We start from the raw sequence: 12,202 nt of genomic DNA, 5'->3' as shown, positions 1-12,202 counted from the left end.
TCGAGGCAACATTGAGCATTGCGCGCACGACAGGACCAGCTACCAGCAAGGAATAGCAATTAGCGTCCATCATAAAGATCGATCATCTTCAAAAAAAAAAAAAAAAATCCTTTTTGTTTTTTCTGGGAGACATTTTAGCCGATGGGTGAAGAAGTGAAGCCTGCACAAAAGCGTCAGCATCGATGAAGAGCCCATCCATAGTGTAACAATTTTGATATTTCCCCAGGCATCAATTGGTAGAGTAGCAAATAACATACCTGTGCAATTTCGACCGCAAACATTCACGAAACATTCATTGGAATTCTCCAGATGAGGTCTACCGAACATCCAGATATGTATCATATATGTTGAAATTGAGATTAAACTTTGCCTGGAATGTTGAAGTTGCAGCGGGTCCAACACCCCCTCTTTCTCGCGAAGGTATAAGATGGAGCCACGCGAAGCTCGCTAACGAGCCAGGTACAAGGGCCTACCGTTTCGTACGATTTCCGAAGCAACTTTCAAGGCTCGATCGATGGCCTGAATTCCCAGTAATCTTCTGAGGTTTGCATTTGGAAGCCGTAAAGCTGAAACCGTCGATACCAATTTGGAGAGCTATATGGTCGTTCGTATTTGCTACTGTCACAGTGTGCACCGATTCGCTTGCTTCCATGTTGGATGCAACACCACAACACGACAAATTCCAACGACATTGGTTGGCCCCAAAAAGCTAGCTAACGAAGCAAATCGCACAGAATTAGTCCTGGGGAGCTGGTATTCGGGATAATAGACGGTTGTGGTAATACCTGGCTAGTCAGACCGGGGGGGAATTTCGATCTCATCGCAAGGAAACCGAGCCCGAGAACCAAGACCTCACGCTATCAACTAGGCCTCCACACTAACATTTCAAACCTCGATCATTCTGGAGAAGCGTCGACGCATATGGATAACGGCGTTCGCTACTCGGATAGGACTGACCTGATCGCACGGATCACGTCAATAACATGCCGCTGAGTAATAATGACAGTGAATTAACGGAGGAGTTGGGCACGGCCTTGTGGCCACGCATGCCGCACCTAACCTCCCCAAGAAAGGTCTTGAGATGGCCCGGTACAGCTTTTTATTGCACTAGGATCTTGTATAGATCGCAGTCCTATCGGCTGGATTAAGACACAGAACACGATGCAGTATCTCGCTAGTTGTGCGACGTGGATGGATGCATTCTCCCGACTCCCACAGCAAACCATGTAGGAGTCTCTGCATCCACTATTCTCAATACGGGTTGATGTAAATGTGGCCTATGGATATGGAAAATCCTAACCGTAGTTTTGTCTTCGGGAACATTAGAAGATGCCATTCAGGATAGAATGAAGCAGTGAACCATGCGGTCGTCAGTACCAGTTGTCAGTTTTTACCGAAGCTTCGAGGCGAGTTTTCGATCGCCGCCTCGAGCAATCCATACCCCCAAGTTGAGGGCGGCGGCGATGCCGTATCCGTACAGTAGCTCGTCAGTCCAACTTGGACACCTTGTTGGATCCCAACCACCAGCATACCGGCTCTCTCGCTTGGTCCAGCAGTTGCATACGAAAGAGAAACACAACCAACTAGAACACAGCCTGGCTTATCCAGACAAAAGGTTCGCGGTTCAACGTTCCGTCTTTTTCTCGCTCTTGTCGTTGGTGAGTCCGGGATATACGTGTATCGTATGTCACAATTATCAAATGGCCAAGTGCCCACCTGGACGCAAGAATATTGACATCGACTAGCCATGACTGACTGCTATCGATGGCATTGCAGCATTATCCTAAATGCATGCTAGTCTTGATATATATCCCGTCATTCCAGTGTTCAAGTTGCAAGTGCCCTGACTGTCGACTGTGGCCGCCGGTTCTGGCAGTGAACAGATTCTCCCTTCACGATCCTGCTCACGGAGTTATGAGAATTGGACTTTCCACGAGCTCGCAGATGGGAAGTCCCGTCAAGGCGAAAGGGAGAAGTATTTCCATCCTAAACACCGCAGTCGACTTGGCAAACGGGCAACTGTCTTCAAATCGAGACAAGAAATATAAATTTTTGATTGACGCCTTGCCTTGAAAGTCATGATGTTCAAAAAACTTGACCAAGAACCGCCGATTGAGCATCAGATATCGTCTATGATCAACATTCCAAGTCATGTCTTGCCTCTAGTTGGAAGTCTTTTTTCCTTTTGGCTCTATGTGACCTCAATCCCATATCCATGATATCGACAACCACCATATCGTTCGCTAACTCACACTCCATTCCTGGAGGAGTAAACTTATCCGGCGGGGATTCGGCAATTAAGGCTTCAACGGGTGCTCCCACCTGCAGGGAAGTCCACAAGGAAATTTTGGCAGCTGATAACCCGAATTTTCCGCTCGTCCACATTGTTAGCCGCACAGACTGGGAGACTGCAGTACTGGTGTGCGCTCAGATAGCGGTCCAGTCAACTCGTTCGCTCCCACACCCACGAGGGATCGTTTCCAGTTGGCTCGAGGACCCAGACCAAAAATTCGTTTTAGACATCTGCAGCAGGATTTTCCCTACCCCTCCGACTAAACAACGCCTTCAGCGGGTATGTCTCGCACAAAGCTGTCAAGGACCTCCGTTCTAGCCACACCCAGGGTTAGACCGAGACCGAAAATTCCCTTAGGCATCCCAAACCTCACAAACTCTCGAGGCGAGTCAGTCTTGGTAGAGGCTGAGCAAAAGTCTTTCCCAATATACTCCGTAACCCTAGCAAGGCTGGCCCAGATCTGGGAAAGAACATACAATTTCTCCGAGAAATTCAGCTCCGAACGTCTCCTAACGCAAGATCTGGCGATCGTTCAAACATCAGCATCTCTCTCGCTTATGCATGACCCAACATCCCCAGATGTTTCAAAGACACTTTGATAATTCGGGCTCAATATAGAAACAAAGAAGAGTTTTCTATCCCGTACTTACCTAAAAGACCTTTTTAGGAGAAAAAGAAAGAAACCCCGTCCTCCAATGCCCAAGAGACTGAGTCACTATCCCGTACGAGATAAAAGATGCCCGAGTCCCCGATGCATATGCAAGCCCAGCCTGAGCACCCCTGATATTGTTCACAATGCGGCTCGGGCAGGCCTAGATTCTCCGTCCTGCGGCCGAGTACACTGCGGCCTTAACAACCTCGCCAGCAGCTTATGGAGGAGGCCTTTCAGGTGTCACACCCATCGAGCGCATCGCTTTTCGCATCTCCCACTCCAACAGCAGCCCCTGAGACATGCGCACATAGGAGATATTCCAAGACCCGGATACTCCCAACAGCACATCAAGAAGTCAAGTTATCGCTTCCGACTCTTTGCTTCCGTTATGGCCGTCGCCTTTCCGAGCCGAAACATATTAAAACCTCTAGGCTTCAATCTGTTTGAAACTTATCATCCAGAACCGCTAACGGGGCTCTCCAGACTACCACTCCTAGGGGTTTTCTTTTCTTGTCGCCGCCGTGTTGTTCCTCCCAAGACTTGCCGTATTCCAACAGTAGCTCCCGCTGACATAACGCGTCTACACCAATCGCCGTTTGTCGTTTCGTAAGTCATATCTCCTTGCTGGCATTGACCTCCCTGCAGCGCAAGACCCTCCTTTTTGCGCCTAAATCGATTGCGTAGCCGACTGATGAATGATTGAATTAGGGGAATGAAAGGAAGTAAAAAAAAAAATTAAGTGCGGCCCGGAAATCAGAGAAAGGGTGGGTGTTAATTCGCACAAAATGTGCGACCAACAAAACACCTCACGGACAACAGGGCAAAACCAAGCCAACTGCCGTTAGGTTAGTTAGTAGGACGAAAAAGCAGGTTCCACCAACCTAACTTCATCTCGCGATATCCTGCCCCAATCAGTTGGTCGCCAAGGAGGGTATTGTTATTTCGGTAAGGTAGACAAGCTTTTTGTTTCTGGCTTTGGCTTTCCCTTCCTTTTCTAAGAGTTCCTTTGGACAATTCGTCCTGTACTTGACGAACGTATTGGATGTATCTTGATATTCATTTTCTCGCGAAAGGGAAAGAGAAAAAAAAAAACCAGGCCGCCAATCCGATGACAGCGGGTTTCAAATCCAACCGAGAGACTTTGAAGATCGATGGCGTTCGTCAGCTGGACATAGACAGCCCGCTAATCTCGCATAAACCTGGCACATGCACTTCAATTATTATTTCGGTTCATCCTTCCACAGTCAGTGATAGGTTTTGCGGTTTTATACATATAACCATTATCTCCGGTCTACAATTCGAGGGTCTGAGCTCACAAAGGGCAGTTCCCGTGAAAACATTGCAATGCGCTGTTCACGAATTCGAAGTTGACCCTTTTCTCGCTTGTTTTCGCGATTAGATTGGCCTGAACCTTCCGGGGATTTTTCAATTTCTATTATCTTTGTTCAGCCCCAGTAATTGCAGGGGATCCATACATACATATACATACACATACATGGATATGCGCAGATCAGATGTTGGAGGTCGGTTTCAAGATCGCATTGATAGAAAAAAAGGGTTCTATATTGCGAGCGCGCTTTGACGTCGTTGATATCGGTCCTTTCCCTGCAAAAATTAATTCAACGTCAAAACGAGGAACCCTTGTATGCTAACTAGTGAACGACCGCATAGAAGATCTTACAGCCCACAGTTTTCGCATATCAATAAATACACAGAGTAAAAATTTAAAAGGATATAGCCTACCCTGCATGCTGTGTAACACGTCTCATTACCAGACTTTAAGGCTTCTGAGTATACCCTGGTCGTGAGATTCAATCAATTTAGAGGAGACTAGACGGAGACATCTTGGCTTCGTCCCCAGATATTACAATTTCAAGTACATATGTAGCCATAAGAGAATTCAAAACTCCCAAGGAAATAGCTCTAAAACGAACCTCTGGAGCTGTCGTCGACATCGACATCGTTCCCGTACCAAAATACCATAGCTAATGCCTACAGTGCAATATATATAATATAAATCCATGGCCAAGGTTTGCATGTATAAAGTACATACATTATCACCAGCAATTAAGACATTATGAAATTATATAAACCCTTCCAGCATTTACATATCGATATATATCGTATCATATCCATTCTGTATTTAAAACGTACTAAATCCATAGGTATCCAGCAATAACAATTGACCCTCTCATGAATATATCGTAACCTCGATCCTCCCAAAACAAAAACTCTTTCTCTCTCCAATCATAATAAAATTTTAAATGAAGGTAGCTGGAAAAAAGAATGAAGGCTATATAAATCTCTGTCTCTTTGTCTCTCTAGCTCTCTAGCTCTCTAGCTCTCTAGCTCTTTCTCTCTCTTCCCAACAAGACGTTTCAATCAAAACTTATAACAGACAGTAAACGTTACTTCCATCCAGCTCACCGACCTATAGTTTTCAGACATCACACAACATATTAGTCACCATACAAAAAATAATAAAAAGAATACACTACCTCTCCTTCACCGAAAAACTTCGAAACAAAATCATAGAAGAAGAAAAGAAAGAAAGAAAGAAAGAAAGATACTCCACAAAACCATAGGAAGTGTGTATGATCTAACCAAGACCATTTAAACAAACCCCCTATACAAAAAAAAACGTCTTTCAAGAAGGAACAGGGTTTTATGCCTGCGTGTGTAGGTATTTAAAAGGAAAGGAAAGGCAAGGGCAAAACGGGCTTTTAGAAGGAAAGGAGGGAACTGCCTCCACCCCCACCTGTTGGCACATGCGACCTGATCCAAGAACCAAATTCGCTTGGATTTCTGGTCTGAATAAACACTGTTCCTGGTCCCGTGAAGCGACAGACAAGACCTTCGTTCGACGATAACGCGCTGATAATACCACCGCTTGCAATTCTCTCGATGATGTATTTGCAATTCCAGGCGACGAGATCTAAACACAATAAATATTAGCCATATTCCCAAAAATTTTAAAAGTGATTTTATAATAGAAGATAAAGATAACTTACGTCCGTTATCAACAATATACTGCTCATTAGGCGCTAAATTCTTCTGAATAATCGCTCCCAAACTGGTCACGAATAGAACTCCCTGTCCGGTGATTTTATACACAAACAATCCTTCTCCGGAGAACATTGCGCTTCCGATACCCTGGCTTTTATAATCTCTCACAACGCCCTGGGTATTCGCCAACCAAGCATCTTTACCCATGGTCCATTGTTGATTTCCATCAAGACGGATGGGAACGATGTCTCCTAGGGATGCTGGGGCGAGAATCACTTCTCCCGGACCGGTAAAAGTGGAGTGAGCGAGTTCACCACCGCTGATGAGTTTCTTGAGGGAGACTTTGACGGAACCCTTAAGGGTTACGGTGGCTGCCATGGCTACCATTGCACCTGTGTTTTTGAAAATTCGTTAATACTGAGCTCTAAATGTATATCCTTTGGGGGGCGGTTGAGTTTTAGAAGGCTTTCTTACCAGGCTTGGCAGTAATAGGACATCCATGAGCCAATATCATGGTCAAAATGGTATTCGAATCCCGATGATCGATTCTATAGCTTCCACCATTGAACTGGCCCACAAGTTCCTGACTAATTGCACCACCAACTTGAGCTACCGGTGCAGAAGGTCCAGCTTGAGGAGGCCCCTGCTGGAAATTCTGCTGAGGCTGCTGTTGTGGGGTCTGCTGCGGCGGTGGGGGGCCTGAGGGAGGTCCGAAGTTCTGGGGCGGTGGGGAGAAGTACTGCTGCGAACCACGTTGTTCCTGAGGTGGTGGACTGAATTGATTTGGTGGTGGGGCAAATGACTGCTGTGGAGGAGGAGCGAATGACTGTTGTGGAGGAGGGGCGAAGGATGGTTGACCTGGGGGGGCGCCGGATGGTGGTGGGTAGTTTCCTTTCTCTGGGGGAGCTATGCATAGGAAACATCGTTAGCATCATTTCTGAAGTGTCCCGGTAGTATTCGATATGTGATAGTTTCATGATATCCCTCTTGTCTATATCCCCCCCGGGGAGCGCCTAGACTCGAGACTATCACCATTATCATCCGTCCTCCTCCTCATCGCCACAAAACTACATGCATGCGGTAACCTCCTCCAACAATACTCCACAACCACCAACATTCTCGCCTATCCCCTCGCCTACAGATTTCCCAAACCTCACACCTCTCGCCTCTCTCCCGTCGTCTGACCACCTTTTTACAAAAGAAAATAAAAATAAAATAAAAATAGATACTACTTACGAGGATAATAACCACCCTGCGGCGGTGGAGATCCTTGAAAATGAGACATCTTCTACAGCTTTTTGCTTTTCGCGCAAATGCCTAACTTCGTTCCGATTGTCGAAGATCCGGATCTCAGGGTTAAAACTCCCGACCCGTCGTAAGTTTATTTCCTTTTTTTGAGGATTTTCTTGTTCAGCTGGTTCGTTTCAGCTGTTGGATCGAGGAGAGGTTCTCGTAAATCGTATGCGGTAACTAGTACTAGTAGGAGGTAGAAAGTCTATAATTCGACCGGAAATTCCAGAGCGCGCGCACCGGCGCAATGAAAATTGGGTTAGCAAGAGAGCTTGAAAAAAGACGGGATAGTGGGGCTGAAAAAAAGAAGCACCAAACTAGAACGAAGCCAAAAAAATAAAAAAAGGGAGAGGGAATGAGGATCGAGGAGGGGAAGATTGTTTTCTTAGAGAATGGATCTTATCCCGACTATCAGAAGTGATATCGCGGGGATTTCCAGCCTAATTTCTATTCTATCTATAATGACCTTTTTCTTTCTTTCTCTTTTCGAACAGAAAGCGATGGACCAGCTGTTCCGGTGATTCGAAACAGCAAATGCGGGGTGCGGTTGGAACTTTAGAAAGGAAGATGACGAAGAAGGAGAAGGAGAAGAGGAAGAGGAAGAGGAAGACAAAGCGGAGGGAGGGAAATTGTGAAGTTCACTCTGATTCGCCGCTTTCCTCCAAAAACCCGAAAAAGCCGATCGATTTCTCAAGCTTGCAGCGCCCAGAAAACAGCAGAAATCTGGTCTGCCGACAACTGTTCCTAGCTGCTTAACTAGCTAATGGGAAGCTTGTTCTTGTTCTTGTCCTTGTTCCTGTTCTGTTGCGACAAAAAAGAGGGGCAGGAACAGCGCTTAATTGGCAACATGTTATAGATAACAGCAGCGCTCATGCAAGCAAGCTAGCAAAGTAAAACATAAAACAGAAAGCATACGAACCTTTTAACTGAATTAACAGAAAGACAAAACTTATTTTTTGAAATGGAAACGATCGTAAGAAGCTTCCGAAGATGATTTCAGCTTCCAAAGTTCTTTATATATTCCAGTTAAATACTTAGCTACATCATATGGCGGGGGGGGGGCAATAGCTCAATAAGTAGCTACATCATCTTATATACCCCGTCCAAAATGGCAAAAAAGAGAGTTTTTTCTTTCTTCCTTTCTTTCTCAGCCTCTCATGATATGTATGTATGCTTCCAACAGCTCGTTTCAAATGGTCTTCCGATCTGTGCGCCATCCACTATAACGATGTATGTATGTCATGTATGTAATTCAAATCATGGGTCCGGCCGGTTGGTTGGAAATTCAATTGAGGCTGTGGAGCGGTTTTTTCCCTCTCGAGCTCGCGCCAACCCGGCCCAACCAGAAAAAGCTTTGTGAACAAGCAAGGCAGGCAAGCTACCCTTGTCTAGCGCCCTCCATTCATTCCATTGCATTGCTTAATTAAAATCCAGAAAAATAAAAATCCTTCGAAAAGAGTACAAACTTTACATATTCGCAGCCTAACTAAATACTGTTGTGGATGTATAGTAGTTAAGTACTTAATTAATTCAAGCGGGGTTGGTTGCAATTGGTTGGTTTGTCGGATAAGCTTCGTGTAGCATGTAGACAACCTGTCCCGACAAGTATCAACATGCATTTGCATACGAGACAAACAGGTACACTCTTCCCTTCTCTCCCCTTCTAGATCCTATCAAAACTACCGAAGCACATAAGTATGTAACTGTGTAATATGCAGAGGTGAAAAACAGTGGCGTTCGAAAGGGTCTTGGAAAGCAAAAACGGTGGAGCTTGTCCTTGCTCTCGCAGGAAATAGACCGGCCAGCTTTCGATATCCATCTTTGGAAGGAACTTCCCAGAGTTAATTCGTATTCTCAGCCGCTGTCGTGCGCTCCACCTTTAAACTCCAGCTTACCTCGATTCTAAGCTTAAGTCTCTTGTTCTAAAATTCCTTTTTTTTTTTTTGGCCTGTCATGAAAGATGTGGGGCAAAGAACAGTCCTTGCACAGTGACCTCCTATGGCATAACGTTAACTGCCAGTGTGGCTGTTCTCGATATATTACCCAACTACCCCGATCCATACCCATAGATTGACCCCCCAGTATGGTACCTTATAACATTCCACTACACTACACTAAACTACATTACATTACATTAAATTAATACTACTACTATACTCTCAAGCCTACTCGATCAACTACATATATAAATTTAAAAAAAAGATTATCAAAGGGATAGAAAATATAAATAAGTATAGAAAAAAAAAGAATTCTCCATTTCATTCTCCCCCCCATCTACCGACTTTTCGTTGCGTGTGCGTGTGATAAAAACCCCTAAAGTAAGAAAAACCCCCCTGGAAAAAAGTAAAGCTACATGTTGGGGGGGAAATCATCCATCGTCATCATCGTCCTCGTTCCTCATCATCGCCAGCGCATAAGGGAATCAGAAAGTATCCGACAATCAAGAACAAAAGGGAGTTCGAAAACAAAAAAAAAAACAGCATTATAAAGTCATTGGACCCGGTACTCATAAACCGAACAGAGGTGGGAGGATAGGAAAATGGGGAGGGCGAGGAGAGAGGGAGACATAATCATATTGTATAACAGGACCCATTCATCAAAATGCTCAGAAAAGAGACCCGAGGTATGGAAATATAAAAAAATAGAGATGAAAAACAGCAGGAGGGGTAAATCAGTAACACCCGATAATGTGATGAATGATGATGATAGGAAACGAGGGTCCAACGGTGTTTGAGGTAGAAGGAACCGGTAAGGAGGGTTGGAAGGGTGGTGTTGATAGAGACGGAGGTTGGCCAGTTAAGTTATCCATTACACTTAAACCAGCTTACAGGACGACGTGTGTAAGTAAGTAAGGAAATTCTCCGGGTAAGGTGAAAAATCCCCAGCACAAAACCTTATAAGAATACGCAAAGAAGACCCCCAAAAACATGTAGAAGAAATGGTATCCCACAAACATCTAAGCTTGCATCTTCTTTCTCTTTCCCAAGGCGGCTTGGAAACCAGTTTTGATAGCACTAGCGTGATTCCGTTAGCATATTTTCCTTCAACATGGAAAAAGGGGCATATGATATAGGATACATACGAGACGGATTTCCTCGATCCACAGATATTGCAGTTGACGAAGAAAAGTCGATTCTCCTTCATCAATGTGGTATTCGGACTCTTGCAAGTTCCACAGGTCAAGTACTCAACAATGTATCGTCTCAAAACGCTCTCCAACTGTTTCTGCTGGAAACGACCCTTGATAACCAATCTCCCAGCACCATCGACGGAACCGTTGGTACCCAATTCGGCAAAGATGAATTGAATAATATGTTCCGGATTTCTCTTCATCTTCTTTGCGATTTCGGGGAGGTTGGCAAAGATCGATTTCTTGTTACCTTCACGGGCGACTTGTGGTGGTGGGATCTTGTAGTTCTTTAGGCGGCCGTCGCCGGAGAGTTCTGGGTGGTCTTCGTAAAGGTTGATATAGAATCGCTTCAAGAGTTGGGAGTATTTGAATGGTGTGGCATTGTCTTGAGCCCAAACACCACCTCCCTGTGCGAGTTCGGCCTCGAATTCCTCCTGAGTCTGTGGAGCAGCAGGCTCATCCTTCTTGTCCTCAAGACCGAGTTCCTCGAGACGCTTTTGGAAGTCATCATCATCACCTGCTGCCTTCTTCTTGGTTGTTTTCTTTGGCTTCTTTGTGAGTTTTGTAGGGTCGAATTCTCCGTCACCTTCGGCGCCAACTTCACCTTCTTCAGCCTTTGCTTTCTTCGACTTCTTTTTCTTCAGGAGCTTGGGGTCGAAAGCTTCGCCGTCACCGTTCTCCTTTGGAGCTTCCTCGCCGTTCTCGGATTCCTTCTCCTTCTTTGGCTTCTTCTTTTTCTTCACGGCGGATGGATCGAATGTGGAGGCTTCGGCATCGCCGTTTTCTATGCGGGAGAGCATCTCGTCAGCACTGATATTTGTGCCTATATATCATCATCAAAAGTTATAGACGACACCCAAATATAAAACCGTGTAAATAAAAGAGTATAGCGATTGGGAGAAAGGGTGAAGGGGGGTAGGAGTATATGAGAGGAGGAGGGGGTGGAGGGAAGGAGATATAGGTGGCCAACATACCAGCGACAGAATGCCCTTCAGCAGTATTCCCCTCACTCGTCTCAACCTTCTCTCCATTCTCAAGATCTGTAGTTTCGCCAAAGGCGACCGACTTCTTCTGCTGCTCCTCAAAAAACCAGAGTTAGTGACCATCGCCACAATATTACTAAGAAAAGCTATACAAGCTATTTTGTGGGGACGATAAAAAGAAAAGTGGGCTATATGGATATAGATATGTATACCTCTTCTTCAGACATATTGAAAACCACGAGCTTAGCTGGAAAAGTATCGATGTATCGATGCAATTGATGATGATATGGGGAGGTTGACAGGGTAGTGTATTGTTTGGGGGTAGTGGTGGTGTGATGGCGGTGAGTATGGCCTTTATTTGATCTTTGAGGTTGAGTCAGTGGAGCTGATAAGAGCTTTGTTGTGCTGTGTAAATTTTTTTAGCGTCATAGCACCAGCCACATTCCACATACGCTTTATATGGGCTGTGGCTGGTGAGACAACGCAGCTGCAACCAAATATACCACAGTTGAAATTCATTCAGGGGGGTCTACTCTTGCCTACATTGCAGCCAGATCTGTGACATTCCTCTTACCATAAATGTTGACACAGGTAATTTAACACTAGATCGCTTTTTAATTAACCTATTGAGTTCCCTAAATGATATATCATACTTGGGCTTCGAAGAATGATAGTGTAAGGTTCTGAGTCTGGAGACTTTAGCGTTAACATGTTCACGCATGTTGACGGTGAGGCTATCCAGCCAGACCACTTACAAACCTATATACAACTATACCAGCACCTGAGATATAAGTTCTACACATCCTTAGAATCGATCTTAATAGACCCTTCTCTCAAAGGAGAGGGTT

The 12,202-nt window shown here is 45.0% G+C and overlaps 2 protein-coding genes across 2 annotated transcripts; both read right to left on the bottom strand.

Annotated features, from left to right (window-relative positions):
• Window positions 1-5,668: 5,668 nt before the first annotated feature.
• On the bottom strand, window positions 5,669-7,236 carry AOL_s00173g220 (uncharacterized protein; the record flags this gene model as incomplete). Its single annotated transcript, XM_011127962.1, has 4 exons — window positions 5,669-5,880; window positions 5,957-6,343; window positions 6,426-6,857; window positions 7,188-7,236. The coding sequence occupies 4 exons, from the start codon at window positions 7,234-7,236 to the stop codon at window positions 5,669-5,671; spliced, it is 1,080 nt and encodes a 359-aa protein (XP_011126264.1).
• A 2,961-nt stretch (window positions 7,237-10,197) lies between these two features.
• Window positions 10,198-11,581, bottom strand: AOL_s00173g219 (uncharacterized protein; the record flags this gene model as incomplete). The annotated part of the gene is made up of 4 exons (XM_011127961.1): window positions 10,198-10,255; window positions 10,324-11,155; window positions 11,346-11,445; window positions 11,567-11,581. The coding sequence occupies 4 exons, from the start codon at window positions 11,579-11,581 to the stop codon at window positions 10,198-10,200; spliced, it is 1,005 nt and encodes a 334-aa protein (XP_011126263.1).
• Window positions 11,582-12,202: the final 621 nt, after the last annotated feature.

The sequence above is a fragment of the Orbilia oligospora genome (genome assembly GCF_000225545.1).
Source record: "Orbilia oligospora ATCC 24927 unplaced genomic scaffold scaffold00173, whole genome shotgun sequence".
NCBI classification, from domain to species: domain Eukaryota; kingdom Fungi; phylum Ascomycota; class Orbiliomycetes; order Orbiliales; family Orbiliaceae; genus Orbilia; species Orbilia oligospora.
The sequence above is the reverse complement of the archived record's forward strand: the minus strand, read 5'-3'. Positions and strand labels throughout refer to the sequence as shown.